The following is a 19,936-nucleotide window of genomic DNA, read 5'->3' as shown; positions in this document are numbered from 1 at the left end:
TGAAAGACAACATTAAATTGTGATTCGTATACAATCATTGAATCATTGTGGTCATTGGTGTTACGTAAATACTAGAAATTTAATATTAATAATTATTAAAACTAATGGTTTTGAACATATTTATATATTTCATCTACATAATATATTAAATTTTAAAGAAAATTAAATAACATTATAATTTAAAATTTGATGATAAGTAGTTGGTACAATCACGTGAGTTGCCATATTACTTTTCTTAAATATATCGTGAACGCGAAATCCCATATCGAGTATCGACAATCTTATTATTATACCGTGTTCGCAAATCGTCACGTTATATTATTATATATTAATATTGTCCTGAACGCGATTGTCACTTATTATTATAATAATATATTATACATTTTGTTCATATTTTTAATGGCGCCATGGAGGCTTTATTTAAGTGTCTGTTTGCTTCTGAACTTAAGTCTTGTAACAGCGTTGTTGATATGACTAAATTACTAATAATTGAAAATAATAATTTTATTACTAGTTTCCTTGACTTATTAACGGCATTTTACTTGTTCCTTACATTACCGGTTACTGTGGCGAGTGCAGAAAGGACATTCTCAAAACTTAAACTAATTAAAAATTATTTAAGAAGCACAATGTCCCAAACACGGCTTAGTGGTCTTGCGATGATTTCAATAGAAAATGAGCGTGCTAAAAAATTGGACTTATCGTTATTGGTAAAGACGTTTGCTCAAGACCGTAGCAGAAAAAAATCATTATCAATGTAAATAAAATATTATTATTACTGTTTCCGAAATTATAATTAAATAAATTATTAATTTACTATAAATATATTTTTTTTTATTGCATACAAATAAACAGCCAAATGTTTAGAAATTTAAATTACAGATATAGGGCCTCCAAAAATATTGTATCCACGGGCCTCAATGATCGTAGTTCCGCCACTGAAACGAATTATTGTTTCTGTTTTAAACGTCCTAAATTGATGTTACACGTATTTTCCAACACAGTTTTGTGGTTTTTGAAATATTAGGGTACATTATTGAGCTTTCATTAATTCAACTATAAAAGCGAATTATAATATAGCCTATAGGTATTTTCACGTTTTTATATTGCATACATTTATAACTACCCAGCTAAAAACCAATGAGATAATAGGTAAAATTACTTTAATATTAAAAACGACGACTAAAATATTATTTTATTATACATATATATATATATATATTTAATACTACATATTCCATCATTAAAAATACAAAATAAATGTATTAGAAATACGGAATGTGTTTCTATAATTAACTTTGAATTTCTGTACTTACAGTTTATTCCAATTTATATTGTATAGTAATCCTTAAATACGTTTTTCTCTAAAATATGCCATGAAACCTATCCTATAAGCTCTTAATACGTCGTCAAAAATTTCAGATATTATGAAAATACAACTGAGAAATTCACAATATATAAAGCCCTTACCTATGTGTCTTCACGGCGTATCGTAATCCGTAGACAGGCACTCTACATTTTTAGTTTTGAAAATTGTATTAAAATCAAAAACCGAACATAACACATACATGGGATTACATACAGATACGTTTACAAATTCGCAACTGAAGTAGGTACTAAACGTTCCCAAATCAATACCTAAAAGGCTAAAACATACCAAACATAGATAAAATATTACGACCCATAAGGCTAATGACTTACGAGTTCCGACAAAACTGTTCGTCTGTGCAAAACTTGACATTTTATGGTTTAAAATAGGTGTGATGGCGTAAAAAAATATTTAAATATAATTTTAATTAAGGATTTATAAAAAAAAGTTCTAAAACTCAGATTTTAATCTATTTGTATTTGTTTCTTTTTTTCCAGGAATCGCAAATTTTTTTATATTATAGGTACACGATTTATACATTTATACATTATACATTATTACTTTTACAAAATCATAATTTTTTACAATTACAATATTATACAATCATACTCTTTTTTTTGAAACGTGGGGGAAAGCCGAGCTACCTCGCTCACGTTCTCCCCAATACAATATTATATTATATACATACATTATACATTATACTATTACAATAATTCAATAACGTATTACATTTTAAATAGTTTATGATAATTATTATTATACCTAAATGGTTTGCAGTTTTACACTTTTCAATGTCAAAACAAATCTGTAATATAATGCATAAGAAAAACAAATATATGTATATTTATTTATATTTATAATTTTATTTCGTAGTTGTATGTTATCAGCTACCTATAGCCTATATTATATTATTTGTATGTATCTACTGACTACTATGCCGATTGAGTTTAATTGTATTATAATTTAATATACCTACATGAACTTATAACTAAAATCTAATTATTTATTTAGGGTTGATACATAAACATAAGTATTATATTATAATTGTTTTTTTTTTCTTTTTAATGTTACTAGTTGTTATTTGCTGTTAAAAATAAGGAATACACGTTTTATAATTAAATATTGTTTCTAATCTAGAAATTAAAAAGATCCAAATCATACATGATTGGACTGAGTAAACGTTCTAATCCACCATTGTAAATATAAGATTAAGGATTAGTTAGTATTAAAATGTAAACTAATAATTAAACTATTAAAACTGAAATATGTTTAATAGAGATATTTCATTTTGTAATGCTATTTATGTACTTCAATATTTTTCTATAATTCTATATACATAATATAAATAATATATATATATTTTAATTAACAATGAATAAATGTATACAACTATAGTCTTATAGAATATTATATCTGTTAGATTATTTTATCAGTAAATACATATTTTAGTATATTAACCACAAATGGGCAGAGTATCACCTAGTCATCATTGCCAGTATAATTAAACAGATATATAACTGCATAATACATAGAAACAAATATCATTGTTTGCATTTTAATTAAATAATGCAGTGTTCTTGCATCTTATTGTATATAATTAATGTATAATCCAATATTAAGTTAAATTTTCTAATAAATGATTAAACGTACAACGACACAGAATACAAATATGGTAATATACTATAGAGTGAGCGCATGTAAACTCCGCCATGAGAACCTTTTTTTAGTATAAACACCGCCAGGAAATTAAAAAAAGGTAAAATTGGGTTCATGTAAACACCGACAGTGAAAAAATAAAGTAACCTACACTATACAGATTATTATAAAACAAAAAATCATAATTGTATAATAATAATTAACCTTATTAAATAAGTATATGCCATAAAATATAAAAACTTAAAAATAAAAATAATAATCGTTCAAAGAAATCATACAAATTGCAATGACCAGTATTATGTTAAAAATAGACATGACAGTTGTAATAACTAATAATCAAAAAATATGTAGATATATTATATTATTATGACCTTATATGTAATAATATGTTCAACATAATTTATCTTTATTAAATGCCCTTTCGATTAAAAATGGTTTCAAAAACATAATAATTAGTGTTCATGCCGAAAAATCGCTCCTTAGTACACCGCGTAGCCGAAATATTTATTTATTTATTATAATCAACGCCAGACGGCTTTTACAAAATAACAGACAGGAAGTACATAGATAACAGTATAAAAACATATACAATATATATAAGATGCATAACTTATACTAACTTAATAATAGAGAGAAGAAAAAGAATTAGTAAGTAATTAAAACAAAAAAAAACAATGTGGTGTAAGTTAAGTAAAAAAAAAAAAAAGTATCGTAAACATCGTATAGTTAAAATCGTATTTTTTTTTCTGGAGCTCAAGTCCACCACGTGCCGCACTTGAATATGTACATATTATGAATCATTATTGAATGCCCTTTCGATTTCAAATGGTTTCGAAAACATATATATTTGGAATCCACGCCAAAAAAGCCTTAAAAAATATACTTATAATTTTGAATCTATGTTGGTACAATGTGCAATGTACAATGTACATGTTCAAGTACAAAAGGTTTTGAATATATACATTTAGTTCGTTTTGAAAAAGCCGTCACAAGTACACCTCGCAGCAGCATAAATCGTAATTCGTAAACATCGGATGGTTGATATCGTATTAATTTTTTAGAGCTCAAGTCTACCGTGTGCTATCTTAGAAAAGTGCAAATGTGGAATCTTTATCTGATGCCTTTTCAATTAATAATAAACTATAAATTAATTTTGGTGTTCATGCTTCTATGCTTCATGCAACTTCTAATTATTAAGGAGGATTGTTATTTGTAATTTCCTTTTATTAGGATAGTGAACAAGTAATGATATAGCCGCTACTTTACGTGTATTGGTAGTATTGGGAAAAAAAATTGAAATAAAAAAGGTTTGTTATTATTAAGTGATTCCAAGAATACCTACTAAAGGTAATTTTTTAAAAGCTATTGCCTATTTGTAATAGTTTGATAATTTATGATCATAATGCGACGTCTTTAACACATAAATAAATAGAATCAAGTTTATTGGTACTTATAGTATGATTTAATTATACTGGGTGACATTTAGATACCTAAGTTTAAGCTCATTTCCCATTGTTGACCCTGTTTACCAAAATGTTAAATTAGTTTTGTAGAATATTATAGATCGTTGGTGGGTTGTTTCTGGATAATATAAACTTTGTCCGTATAGCTGATTTGAATTGACTATTTTTATTGCACCTGAAGACGATCTAATCACTTGTTTTTAATAATTGTATAGGGATTTGTATTTTTATTTTCATACAATATTTTTCAATATTTTTATCATCCCGTTATTACTGCACTCTATTGATACCTAAATTAACATTATAAGGTGTATATTAGGTGATATTTGTAAAATAATAATTTTTTATGGTATTATTGGTACTACTTTGGAATAGTAAAATACTTTAAAATGTTTCACCATGTTATATTTTCTAATCTTAATCATTTTTTTTAAATTAGGTTGTTAAAAAACGTGCTTAATAGATTCTATTTGTCTTAATTGCATTAATATAACTTATTAATATTTAATAATATTATAATTTCAATAATAATAATATTTATTATTCATCCATCTTGAATTATATCTGAAAAATAAATATTTTTATTAAAACTCCTTGTAAGACAAGAATAGGCAATAGAGTATGCAGGAACACGGTTACCTTCCTTATCAGAATTGATAAGCGCTAAACGTCCGGGAGCTAACTTAGTAACTTCACAGACATAACATTAATGCATTGGATTTTGGAATTTTCGACACCCAATTCGGGCAATTTCAAACACTAATACATTATACACGCGTCTAAATTTAATTTAAGTATCGAGCCGTACCTATTGTGATTTTCGAGCCGAGTGGTGAGTATTTAGACTTTAGAGTTAGCTTATACTTAATTGTTATGATTGATAAATTACTTCCTATATAGTTAAGCACAACTTCCATCTATTAGTACGTAAAAGCATAACATTACAATTTACAATTACTGTTTAATTAACTTCCCTTGTCTGTGAACTTCTAGAGTATAATAATACAATACTGCATAACTAAAGAATATGTTAATTGTAAATAAAATGTTATTAACCTATTAATTTCTATACCTAATATTTGGGCCCTAGTTATTTTAAGCCTATTATTCTTAGTACTTGCAGATTAATAACTCAGTGCTCATTCAAATTTCGATTTATATAAATACATCAACATTTAAAAACAACATTTACTTACCTAACTAACAATTTACAGCAAAAAAGTTGGATTTCATTAAAAAAAAAAGAAGTGTATTGCTAGTTGCCATAAAACACTCATTCGATTGCATAAAAATCAAAATGTTTGAACACATGGTCTCTGCATATAATTAAGAATTCCAAAAATCAGAATTTGAGTAAATGCATGATTGAAGTAAAGAATAGTGTCAAGAACGCATGATATATAAGTTTTTCATGAAATAGTTTTAATATCTTGCTTCAAATTATCATTATATTTAATTTGATTTCAATCCTGTTATAGACAAAATAAGACAAATGGAGTCAAACGACATTGAATCGTATCCAGGATTTTGTTCTAAATGTGGTTCAATATTACCTTCGTTGAGTATGGAAGAATTTATCAAGTGTTATTCGTGTAAAACTGTTTTTGGGCCAGAAAGTAAGTTAACAACGGTAATATTTTTATTTTTAATAATCATAAATTAATAATATTTGTGCTATATATAAGATTATAAATAGAAATTTCAACATTAATTCACAAAAAAAAAAAAAATGCTTTATTATTTATCACACATTTCTGGAATAATTTATTTATATTATGTATAAGCCCTCAAATTGTATGCCGCTTTCTTACATACCACGACAAGTAGAATTTTGATGATATTAGTTTGTTAAAAATTTAAAACATTCTATGTATATTATATTCCTCCTGGAATTATTCAATATAAATTATAAAATATATATTTTTTCTAATTATATTAATTAGCAATAATGACAATTATTCTTCTCACAACTATTTATATGATGTTCTTATCCAAACTGACTGTCATTAGTCATGACTAGGGCTCAGAAGTTGTAGGAGTTGCATATTGTTCTATATACTTTCGATTTATATCAGACTATGCTAAAAATCCAAAGCTATACAATGGTGAGTTTAAAAATTGAAAATTAAAAATGTATATTTTCATATTTCATCAATTTTAGTAAAAAGTTTATATTTTTAGATTTTTATATGAATATTAATTTTTTTGTGCATATTTTTCCTTTTTTAGTTGTTATAACTTATAACTAGAGTCTGTAGTACGTAGTCATGACATATTTAATTACAACTTTAAAAATGGTATTAATAAACTTAACTCCTAATATATACGAATAATTGAATAATAACTAAACTTTTTAAATCATTGGTTAACTCTAAAGTCTTGCAAATAGGAAACCAAAGCTTAAAGGTATTTTTTACCTTTCTCGGCTTATTTGTTACCTGCACTCACGTATTATAAAATTAGTATTGTGTAGAAAGGACCAAACCACGATTAAACAAATTATTAATGATTATCAAGCATTCATTTGTTGTTATTCTTTGTTACAGTTTATGGAAATGCTGTAGCTGAATACAACATTATTTTGAACTCTGTAGAAGATATCGATAATGTTGTAAAAACTGAATATAACAAAAATGATGCAGATGATGGCCCAATTGCCGAGAGAAGATGTGGTCTATGTGGTCACAACCAGATGTCCTATGCTGCTGTGCAATTAAGATCAGCTGATGAAGGACAAACCGTGTTTTACACTTGTCTCAAATGCAAGTAAGGGCTACTATCACCTGTCTTAAAAATATTTATTACGTACATTTATGGTTTGTGATTTAATTCAGTTTATTTTTCTTGTTTGCAGGTTCACGGAATCGGAAAACTCTTAAAACAATCTCAAAAGCGGAGAATACATTTTTGTACATAACAATCAAGTTGAATAAAGTTATTCTTATTTTTAAACATTTGTTTTATCTAATATATTCTAAAAACTAAAATTAAATATAATGATATAAAAGCTACTTAAACATTTTTGATTAAAATAATGAGTACTCAGTACACACTTTACAATTATATTTGGCTATCTTGTCGTATGCGCTCTACCGGCAACATTGCGACTGGAGTATGCGCTCTACCGTGTCTTGCCACTCTACAATTATATTAAGATTTTAGACAATATATTCTCATAATAAGTGGGATGATGTTAAGGTGGTTTTAATGAAGATCTGGAGCAATGAAGCAAATCTGGAATTGTATCACACATATTTTTCATAATTTTTAGCCTCAGAGGCCGCCATAAACTTTCAATCCTTTGGGTATGTGCCTGCCTTTGATATTTATACAAAATTTTCGATATGATTTACAACGTAGTGGTTGTACCCGTGTTCCGAGAGTCCATTATATCCTGACCAGCTATCGGAATGTATTGAAGACCCAACAATAACCTCTCTGTATAATTTCGTGCAAAATCGTTTTATCCCTTTTTTGGACAACAAAATACCTTCCTTCGTTGTTGTCACACAAGCCGAATACCCATGGCCCATCAAGCCGTCTTCCGTAGTTTCTTGCCCCGTTTTCTATAGGATCAACGACTAAATATACGATCAAAAATTATATGATGCAGGAAAAGAGAGTCCTAATCTTTATTATCACGATAATAAAGATGTAAATTGCATAGTAGAGCGCATATAACATTATAACAAGTGTCCCGTGTTCGCAGGTAGACCGCAATCTGGGGTAGAGCGCATACAACAAGATAGCTTTATATTTATTCTGTAAACTGAATTCAGAATATTAGTCCAAATTCAAAACATTGAAGGCACAAAAATATTTTATATTTTACTAAGAAATAGAAACATATTTCCAACTTTATCGCATACCTATATTTTAATGATTAATATATTTCTACAACTCAACACATCATCAAAAAATATTAAATTTTTTATTTATTTCCATAAATAGGAATTAAAAAAAATGTATCGATTTCTTATTATCTATAAATTCTAAATGTTTAGAAAAATATAGAGTACAGTGACCATATTAATCAACGGGTATTGTTATTATTGAACAAATTAGTAATTAATACAAATATTAGATAGCTTTGGTATATCTGGTTATTAGATATTAAAATAGTTAAGCGATTTTTGTAATAACTAGGTATAATACATATTTTTATTTGGATTTAAATGACAGTAATGAAGAAATAACTCCAGAATAATTTTAGTGATCTTAAATTTACCCAAATCGATAACATATAAAAAAAAACCTAATTTTATAAATTAATATGAAACATGATGTGATGTTATGTAGAAATTACAGCCAACAGCCAAAAAGATCCAAGATTACAAATAAATCAACTCATAAAAATGTTACAAACTTAGAATTAAGAATAGGTATAAATAATACATCTTTTTAGCATATGATATCCTAACTGTAATTATTAACGTATGCCAATGACCAAGATATCATCAGTTGTCATGGCTTAAATAACAATAAAAATGACAACTTAATAATTCTAAAATTCAACTAAATAAGTATTATTTAAAGTGACTGAAAATATTTTTATAATTTTAAGTATACTATATACAAACATTATAATGTTAAGAGGGGGTGTAGCGCCCAGTGTTCTCTCTGTCTTACAAACGTATTACATATCAAATTGTATGCTCTGCAGACGGCAGATCATGTTTAGCTATATTAGTTAAAAAATTAAAGTGAATCGACCTTTTATAAAATTTAAAGGTAAGATTATCTAGTGAACTTCATAATTTTTTTAAGATTTTAAGTTTAAAGCAATTTATGAACTGTTAAAATTGTACCTAAATTGTCTGTGCATTTTAAAATACTAATAACTTGCTTTACAATTAAAATATAAAAAACACCTATAAGATTCACTAGATAATCTTACTTTTAAATTTTATAAGAAGTCAATTCACTCTAATTGTAAAAACTAACAGAGCTAGAAGTGATCTTCCGAGCGTACAATTTGCTATGTTATGCGTTTGTAAGACTGAGAGAACACATGCGGGTGTGGCGGGCGTGTACATACAACAGTTAACTCGAAAAAGTTACTTGGTCCATAAACAACGGGCCACTATTCATCTCAACGTTTAAATAGTAATCTAGGCTCTACCAATGTTTTCTCTTAATGTTTGGCATATTACGATATCCACAACACTCCTAAAATGTTGTCTAATATTTTTCAACTGCTAATTAAACAGTCTAAAATAATTAGCATATCAGTATGCAGTGGCATACACAGGGGGGGGGGGGGAATATTTGTGTGTTATTAAAACCCCCATCGCAGGTATTTTTTTATTATATGTACCATATATCGATTTATAAAAATCGATAAAATTAAAACAACACTTTGATATCTGTATGTACATACATATATATTATTTCTTTCTATAACTCTTACCATTGAAAATATCCGTGTCAATATGGTTTGATATAAATAATCAACATCGATGAAAATTATTAATTAACATAAAAAAAAAATCAAGGAATTTAAAACAAATTCATTGATAGGTATAATAATATTTGATATTTAATTATAACTATATAACTGTTGTTTATAATATGTTCAACTATAATGTGCTAGAGTGGTATATTATAGGAAAAATAACCAACATTCTGTATAGTTCATTTTAGATTCTGAGTGAAACGATGAATGTATTGATTTTACAATGATGTGTGTTTTTTTTTTTATTTTTTTTTTTTTTTATTTTTTTTTTTATTTTTTTTTTTTATTTTTTTATTTTTGTGTCTGTGTACACGATAAGTAGTCGAAATAATGCTTCGATTTTCGACTTCAGTATCTTGTTCGATGGGAAAGTGAATATCGTTGGTGCATTGGGGAGGTCAAAATTTTAATTTCCCAGTAGTTTTCAAAAGCGATGTGAAAAACAAAAGAAAAATTAAGAAAAAACGGGAATTTTTACGCAAAATCGATTTTTAACAAAATCGATTTTGGTTATTGGTATAACTCTAAAACAAATGACCGTAGATGCATGAAATTTTCACTGGTTGTTTATATTTGCATTTTCTATACACAATACAATTTTGAAAATAATTTGACTTTTTTTGAACTGTTTACGGACATTGTCAGTTTTCAGTTTTTTTAAATTTTTTTTCTATAAATATCAATAAAATTTTATTTGTTGGGTAAAAAAGCTTGAAAATTTAATAGAAGGCTCCTAGGTTATTGTTTCAAAGGCAGATGAAAAAAATTAAAAATCCTTAGTCACAGTTTTTTTTTATACACGTTTAAAGTTCAAATCTTGAAAAAATACGGAAAAATCACGAAAATTTGCAAATTATTTTGAGTTAGAAATTCATAAAAAATTTTCTTTTTAAATCTAAGATTTTAAAATCTAATACAAGATTCCTCATAAGTTTGTCTAACTTTATCAAAAAAAAAATTTCTACAAGAAAGTCAAATTAAATTTTTATGAGCGTTTTAAATTCATATTTTTACAACATTAGATATTCACTCGATTTCTCATGTACCGATTTCCTTATTTTCTTGTAATTCAAAAACGAATAACTGTAGATACATGAAAATTTCACTGAATGTTTATATTAGCATTTCCTATACACGATACAATTTTGAAAATATTTTGACACTTTTTGAGCTGTTTACGGGCATTTTCAGTTTTCAATTTTTTTAGTTTTTTTTTCTATAAATATCAATAAAGTTTTATCTGTTGGGCCAAAAAGTGTAAAAATTTAATACAAGACTCCTGATATATTTTTACAATAGCAGTTGAAAAATATTGAAAATACATAGGCACAGTTTTTTTTTATAAGCATTTAAAGATCAAATTTGGACAGAATTTATCAAAATCTCGAAAATTATCAACCATTGTAATTAATAAATTATAAAATGTTCAGTTTTTATAGCTAAGGATTGAAAATTTAAAACAAGATTCCATGTAAATAGATAATTCGGTTACCAAAAAATCTAAAAAATACACAAGCACAGTTTATTTGTATAGTCATTTTAAGTTCAAATTTGGACGAAATTACATAAAAACCTAGAATAACTATTTTAGTTATTTTGTTGTGATTGTATAATATTATTCGTGGGCACTTGAAACTTCTAATTTGTAATATTTTCATCGATATATTATGATGATAGTATCACGGTTTGTTGTTGATGTATAACGCGTTATATGTACCTAATGGATATTGTGATATGATTAATTTGGAATTTATTATAGGTCAATTTTTTTTTTAATACCATAGATAAGTGTATAATATGTCTTATACCTAGACTGACATATCGTCTCCACTCAGAATCGTTTTTCTTATACAATGATATATCATTGAATTCAAATTTAATACCATCCATTATACAGTGACCCACTTGTAACCTACAGTACAGCAGAACGACATCCACTTGCCCACCTTTTTCATTCTGTTTCGCATTAATAATTTTATAAAAATTTAATGCAGTTTTATACATAGAGATTTTTACGGTGGTCATGTTACTCTTCAATAATTTATTTTGTATTGTATTCCAAAACAAATTACTAACTGTGGTTAAAATCATGACTAAATATACTTTCTATCTCAAGAGGATGTCACACCCGCATGTGTTGTCTCCGTCTTACAAATGTACAACATGGCAAAAACTGTTTTGCGTGGGATAACATTTATCGCAGCACCAAATTTTGTTGTAGAACTAACTACCAAATTTTCACAACACGTAAAGAAGAACTTTATCCGTGCAACAGCGTGCTTTTTTTTTTAATAGCACTATCCAATCGTGTTTTATAAGAGCAAATGAAAAAGACAAAAAACCCAAATGTTCAGAAGCAAACAACTTTCATTGTATTTGTGTTATCTAAAATATGGGCACGCTGTTGCATAGAAAAATTTCCACCCTATATGTTCAGAAATTTTGGAGCCACTACTACAAACACAGAAAAATAAAAGTTGTCCCGCACAGTTTTTGCTATGTTGTACATTTGTAAGACGGAAACAGCACATGCGGATGCGACATCCTCTTAAGTACGATAAATGTAAATTTTACAATGTACCGTGAATTATATTAGTTCATAAAAAAAAATGTTTTGAACTCATCTATTTAAATACTTTATTAAGTACCCGTTATGTAAATAACTATAGTAATCACTAATTATATATAATTCATAAATCAAATGTATAAAATAAGACTACTCATATTATATTACACTGTTTACCCGTTTGTTATTGGGTTTTCTCATGTTTCAGTATAAAAATCAAAATTTGTATTAATACAGAGTTAAAATAAACAAAATTCTAAAAAAGTGTATATAATTATTAATGTTCATAGTACTTGGTAAGTGGTAGGCTAGCATTAAAATGTAAAGCTACTAGTCAAATGTGAATCTATTATACTGCTTGTATTTTTATTTATTAAATACTTAATTTAAATGGTTTTTGTAATTTTGTATACAAATACATAAAGATTGAATTATCTTTGTAGCTTTTACCAATAATGAATATTGACACAATAAAAAATGTAACATAATATGTCAAGGTGAATTTTATTCACTTCATTGTTTAATGTTTACAGTTGTAGATGATCAGGTGTTTAACTTAAATGAAGAACGATGGAATTCATTAATTAAAACATCAAAACTTTAGTTACAATAAATTGTCTTACAAAAACTATAAGAATCACAAGAAACTCTGGCATAATTCTAGTTTAGCTTCCAAGCGATTTTTAGAAATTTTTTATTTGCAAAATGTGTTTTAGTATGCTTTTTTTAATGTTACTTTAAAAAAGTCGCTCAGACATAGTTTCAATGTTATGGCCTTCCAAAGTTTTTACGTTTATACCAATGCGCGGAACACTATACTTTGTTATGCCGAGCGAGGGACTCGACTCTCAGGTTTGGCCGAGAAGCCAACGATGAGTGCCGCAAACTGTGTAATCACTGCACATATACTACGACATAACTTACCCTGTGACCTACTCGAGGTGGTGTTGCATAGCAAGTCGGGGGATATTTCGATTTGCGGAGCGGAGCGACAGCGCCAAGGACTACAAACTGTGTAATCACTGCCTTATTTTATAACTTATTATAAAATCAGGTATTTTCAAGTCTTTTGAATATAATTTCCATTAGGAGTTTGGGAACTTTTTTTTAAAGTACCATTAGATTTCAAAAAAATCGATTGGAGCTAAACAAATTGTTCCAAAACTCATATTACCACAAACTATAAATAATTGAATAATTATTATCTATACCAATTATTGTGTTCACCATATTTCCAATATCTGTTTAAATTTGAACAGAAAGGATGTTTTAACTACATTCAAGTCCTATTCACAAACAAATTGTTTATTATATATAATATGAAAGGGATTAATAAAAATTAAAAGGTAATGATAAAAATCCAATGAGTTCAGTTTATATACAAAATTTTATTCCATGTATATTTATTATTTGTAAAACTCGTAAACACCTTATACAACTAGAATATTCCAAGCAAACTCATACATGTGTACATTGAATATTTAATAATTATACAAATCTACCAGATTTAAATAAATTGCAATGTAGAGTAATTTTGGAATTTTGAAATAAAATGAAAAAAAAAAAGAATGGACAAATCAGTCTCAAAATAATATTTAACAATAAAAAATATAGGAAATGTTCTTTCAAAATAAATTCACTTTTTAATAGTTTAATCAACTTCTTCCATACGAGAAGAATCTTCAGCATCAGCTTCAATAACAGGCTCGGAGGCTTCAACTTCAGCGGACTTTTCTTCGGCTACTGGCAAATCTTCATCAATGCCCAAACCCAATTTGATCATTCTGTGGATTCTCGAAGCGTGAACTTGTGGATCTTCAAGTCCAAAACCAGATGACAACAAGCTGGTCTCGAACAAAAGCATGACCAAGTCTCTGACAGCTTTGTCATTAGAATCAGCTTCAGCCTTTTGTCTGAGTGTCTCAATGATCGGGTGGTCGGGGTTGATTTCCAAGTGTTTTTTGGCAGACATGTAACCCATGGTAGATGAATCTCTGAGTGCTTGTGCCTTCATGATACGTTCCATGTTGGCAGTCCAACCGTATTGTGATGTGACAATGCAACAGGGAGACTCAACAAGTCTGTTACTGATGACAACTTTTTCAACTTTCTTGTCCAAAATGTCCTTAACAACTTTGCACAACTTTTCAAATCTGGATTGATCATCCTCACGCTTCTTCTTTTCTTCATCAGTTTCGGGTAAGTCTAACCCTTCTTTGGTGACAGATACCAAGTTCTTGCCGTCATATTCTTTCATTTGTTGAACGACGTATTCATCGATGGGTTCAGTCATGTAAATAACCTCAAAACCACGTTTCTTAACACGTTCAACAAATGATGAGTTGGATACTTGTTCACGGCTTTCACCAGTGATGTAGTAAATGTGTGTTTGATTTGGCTTCATACGTGCAACATATTCCTTTAAGGAGCATGATTCATCACCACTGGCTGAGGAATGGAATCTCAACAAGTCTGAGAGTTTCTTTCTGTTTTGACTATCTTCGTGGATTCCAAGTTTCAAGTTCTTGCTGAACTGTTCGTACAATTTCTTGTAGTTATCCTTGTCTTCAGCCAATTCCTCGAACAATTCCAAACATTTCTTAACCAAGTTCTTCCTGATGACCTTTAAGATCTTGTTTTGTTGGAGCATTTCACGGGAAATGTTCAACGGCAAATCTTCACTGTCAACAACACCCTTGATGAAGTTCAAGTATTCTGGCATGAGGTCTTCACAGTTGTCCATGATGAAGACACGACGAACGTACAATTTAATGTTGTTCTTCTTCTTTTTGTTCTCAAACATATCATAAGGCGCACGCTTGGGAATGAACAACAATGCTCTGAATTCAAGTTGTCCTTCCACAGAGAAGTGTTTGACAGCTAAATGATCTTCCCAGTCATTGGTCAAGGATTTGTAGAATTCACCATATTCATCTTGGCTGATATCATCAGGGTTGCGTGTCCAGATTGGTTTTGTTTTGTTCAAGACCTCTTCATCCAAGTACTTTTCTTTAATGGTCTTCTTCTTTTTCTTGTCTTTGTCCTCATCTTTTTTGTCTTCGTCTTCATCTTCACCAACATCCTCAATTTTGGGTTTTTTGTCTTCTTCTGTTTCGCCTTCAACTTCTTCCTTCTTTTCTTCTTCAGCTTCATCGTCACTAACTTCTTTAGTACGTTCATTCTCAACGATTAATTTGATTGGGTAGCCAATGAATTGAGAGTGCTTCTTGATGATGCTGGTAATTTTTTCTTGTTGAAGGAACTCAGCCTGGTCTTCTTTGATTTGAAGGACAATTTTGGTACCACGGCCCAATGGTTCACCAGGATCAGTACGGATGGTGAACGAACCTCCGGCAGCAGATTCCCACAAGTATTGTTCATCATCGTTGTGTTTGGAAACAACAGTAACCTTGTCAGCTACCAAATAGGCGGAATAGAAACCCACACCAAATTGACCAATCATGGAAATGTCAGCTCCAGCTTGTAAAGCTTCCATGAAAGCCTTGGTACCAGATTTGGCAATGGTTCCCAAGTTGTTGACTAGATCAGCTTTGGTCATACCGATACCACTAAAATAATAATATTTTGGTCAGGAAAGTTATTTATATTTAAGCCTACTAATTTATATAAATAATAAAAATACTTACGTGTCAATAATGGTCAAAGTTTTTTCTTCCGCATTGGGGATGATTTTAATGTGTAAGTCTTTGCCAGATTCCAATTTGGATGGATCAGTCAATGACTCATAACGAATTTTGTCCAATGCATCAGAAGAGTTGGATACCAATTCTCGCAAAAAGATTTCTTTGTTGGAGTAGAAGGTGTTGATGATGAGAGACATAAGCTGAGCAATCTCGGCTTGGAAAGCGAAGGTCTCAACATCTTCAGTTGCGGTCATGGTAACGTCTTCAGGCATCTAAAATTAATAGTATAAAATATTAGGTATATATAATTATATAATATAACAGTACCTACCTATCAATATTAGAAAACTTTTTTATGAGGTATATAAATCTAACTATGTGTATGCAATATTCGTTAATTAATCAGTGTAATGCGAATAATGGAGATGAAATGTTGAATACATAATTAAATTAAGTTAAAAATAAATACCTAATAAATGTAATAAATTATAATTATAATAAATCTCAACAAGAGTTATCAGCGTAGATTTAAAATCAAAAAAGAGTACTCAAGTATTTGGTAATTAAATAAATAAAAATACTTTCAATAAATTAAAAATGAATTATGTAGTTTACCAAGAGAATTTAATAAAAAAAAAAAAATTAATGAATAGCGAGAACACGTAATCAATTAAATCGGTCGCACGGAAAAATATAATAAGCACCTATAATAATATTATATTGTAAAAAAATTCAACAGATGATCAGTACTTACGATTTATTGAGTGTATAATAGGATTGATGATCGCAAAAAAAAATGGACAAAAAAACTGCAAGCAGCAACCGGCAAACAGTGATGATCGCAAGTAGAACCGCAGGCGTAGAGCGTGCGTGCTTCGAGATTGACAACGAGCTCAAAAGTGACGAGAAACCGACGGCGGCGGCCGGTATTTATAACCTCCCGTGGCCGCCGGGCCGAAGGTTCGCGAACGTTCTACCGGCTTGATGGAGCGCGTTGGTCAAAGCCGACGCGTCTGACGGTGCGACCGCGCACGTGTTATGGCGAACAGCGAACGGTGCCGGGCCGTATGCGGTGCACTGGCCGCCCGGTGCGCAACGACCAAACGATGCGCAGCGGACTGGGACGCGCAAACGGTGGCGCGGCGGTTGCCAGAATACGGTGCGTTTTGACCAACGTCACACTGACTTGCGTTTTTCGTCGGCCGGGTGGACGTCGAGAATCTTCTAGAACATTCTATGAGCCGCCTGCCGTATACAGAGTGATGCGGTGACTATTCATTTTCTCTCATATGCCAGTCAATTTTTCGTGTTAAATTACTGGAACTTTTTCTCTATCATTCCCGACCGATTTTTTGACAGTTTCAGCGATTAATAGTCAATATAATATAGATAAACTTAAACCGTTCACTTATATAGTTATTATAATTTATTATCGTACGCGAGTTTCCAGTTTCCGTTAACTTAACTACATCATCTGCACATATCGTATTTTTTGACATGGTTTCCGAACCGAATGGGTTTTTTTTTTTATCATTTAACAAAATTTTCAAATTTTATGATCGACTGCATATAGCGATTTCGCTCGTCCCGGCTTGCAGTAAAATTTCAAACGACAAATTGTCGTTATATTTCGCCGGGACGCGGCGTTCACCTGGCGTATCGCACGAAATTTCTACTATTTCGAATCCAATATTATATAGACCGTATTTCGATCAGAAACGCGAAAAAGTTTCCCACTAAATCGATCCAAAGCCTAAATGTTGATCTGAAAAACGTATGACGATTACAATTTCGAAAACAGATCGTCCGCCATCGTGGTTTAAGGTCTAACCGGCGTCCAAATTATTTAGCCGGGCCTTAATATTATTTATTACAATTTATTTATCGTCTGTTTGTAGGTATTTTATAATTTTATATACTCTCAAAATCGCCCGTAATGAAATGAGATCGGATCGTCAGAACTTTATCGAAAACTATAAAAGATTATCACGTCACGTACATTTTACATCCCATATAACGATTATTGTTCCGATAAAATATAATTTTAGATTTAGAAAAATCGTACAAAACCATATTCGCAGCATATTATTACGTCTGTACAATTATTATAAAAAAAGATATAATATGATTACTAATAATCACTATACTATGGTATATTATTAATATACCATAATTTATAATACAGCGAATCCTCCCGGACACTATTATGGAATTTTAACTTTTAATTAAAATCATTTTTTATCGTAACTTTAGAATAATTGAGGAATATCATCTATAGATAAAAGTCTACACGTGTAAGTTCTATATCATTATTATGTACCTACAAATTAATGTCGAGCGACAACGTCTTATAATATTAATTTATACTTCAGTATTGTCGGAAATCGGAATATGTACGTGTATTGCATAAACCAGACACTATACGTCCGAGTTAACATTTTTTTTTTAGTTTGGAATTTCTGCAATACCGTCCTCGAATAATTTACACTGAACAAGAACAATATTTTCAAATATTATAACTATTATACGATTTAAGATTTTACAGTAATAAAATAATAGTGGTTTATCGTTTTCAAACGTTACCAGCCATACCGTATAAAAAGTCGTAATAGCGATTATCGGTAATTATAAAAAATATAATCTATAATATTATTATTATTCTATTATCTCTAGTCGACATGCAAAATATCAACGAAACACGAGCGAGTTATCGTGTGGTCTCATGTCAGTATTTGAACGAACAATCGAAATCACTCGGCGGAGCACATACACTCACTTAAATAATATTATTATAGTATTCATTCTCAAATTTCAGGCCAACTGACAATAGTCAAATCCTTAGGAATTAATTACAATAATATTATTATAAATTTTAGTTGAGTTTTATAGCAGTTTTTGCGTTGCACCATAATATTGTATTTCGTTACGGACGAATAACTAGAGAATTCTGTGCTCGAACCACGGAGCAATAATATTCAGAAAAGACCATCGTATTTTAAAAATATTATTATATTATTATTATAATAGTAGTCAACACTCCGTTTATTATTCGTCATTCGCATCTGTGTATACCGCAGTGTTATAATATTTATAATGAGTAACGATACGCCCTGTTATTTCTACGCGGATCGCGGATATTATGATTTTTTCGTACGATATAAACGTTTCAAGTTTCATCTTAAATTACACTAATTGAAATCATTTATAAATAAATCATTATCTGTTCGACTGTTCGACAATATAAACCTAATTAGTAATCTCACTAGATACTATAGAGTATAGGTGTTATATTCAATGGTTATACCTTTACTACCATAGGTCATACACTCATACATGTAAATCACATTGCATAATATTAATATATTATCTATTTACGTCATGTTTTGACGTATTCATTAGACTCAGTATTATTATTATAATATAGTTCTTCTTCTATTTATCTAAAAACTAATAAGACACAAATAATTAATATTATTATAGCACATGTAGAGATAATATCATGTTGTTGTAAATAGTATTGTACTATAATATTGTAGTGAATATAATATTATGTTGAAGAACTTGTTTTACGTTCACTCTGTATACAGTATGTTCATTGTTCAAAACACGTGGAAATACAACACCACTAACCACAGTAATACAGTATTATTATATTTTAACGAATTGGGCGGCATGGATCGTCGATACTTCATTACAATAATTGTATATCAATGAAACCAACCAATTACTGTGAATTTCGTTCAATCCCCAAAATAATTAGTCAAAATAAAAAAAAAAACTAAA

At 29.3% G+C, this 19,936-nt stretch overlaps 2 protein-coding genes across 2 annotated transcripts; one reads left to right on the top strand and one right to left on the bottom strand.

Annotated features, from left to right (window-relative positions):
- Positions 1-5,165: 5,165 nt before the first annotated feature.
- On the top strand, positions 5,166-7,440 carry LOC132947371 (DNA-directed RNA polymerase I subunit RPA12). Its single transcript, XM_061017640.1, has 4 exons — positions 5,166-5,320; positions 5,967-6,104; positions 7,035-7,254; positions 7,343-7,440. Exons 2-4 carry the CDS (start codon positions 5,981-5,983, stop codon positions 7,365-7,367), a joined length of 369 nt encoding a protein of 122 aa, XP_060873623.1. The 5' UTR covers positions 5,166-5,320; positions 5,967-5,980; the 3' UTR covers positions 7,368-7,440.
- Positions 7,441-13,877: 6,437 nt separating this feature from the next.
- Positions 13,878-17,068, bottom strand: LOC132946110 (heat shock protein 83-like). The gene is made up of 3 exons (XM_061015950.1): positions 16,908-17,068; positions 16,157-16,425; positions 13,878-16,078 (listed from the first exon to the last, which is right to left on the bottom strand). The coding sequence occupies exons 2-3, from the start codon at positions 16,423-16,425 to the stop codon at positions 14,161-14,163; spliced, it is 2,187 nt and encodes a 728-aa protein (XP_060871933.1). The 5' UTR covers positions 16,908-17,068; the 3' UTR covers positions 13,878-14,160.
- Between the last annotated feature and the right edge of the window lie 2,868 nt (positions 17,069-19,936).

The sequence above is a fragment of the Metopolophium dirhodum genome, chromosome 6 (assembly GCF_019925205.1).
Source record: "Metopolophium dirhodum isolate CAU chromosome 6, ASM1992520v1, whole genome shotgun sequence".
NCBI lineage: Eukaryota > Metazoa > Arthropoda > Insecta > Hemiptera > Aphididae > Metopolophium > Metopolophium dirhodum.
The sequence above is the reverse complement of the archived record's forward strand: the minus strand, read 5'-3'. Positions and strand labels throughout refer to the sequence as shown.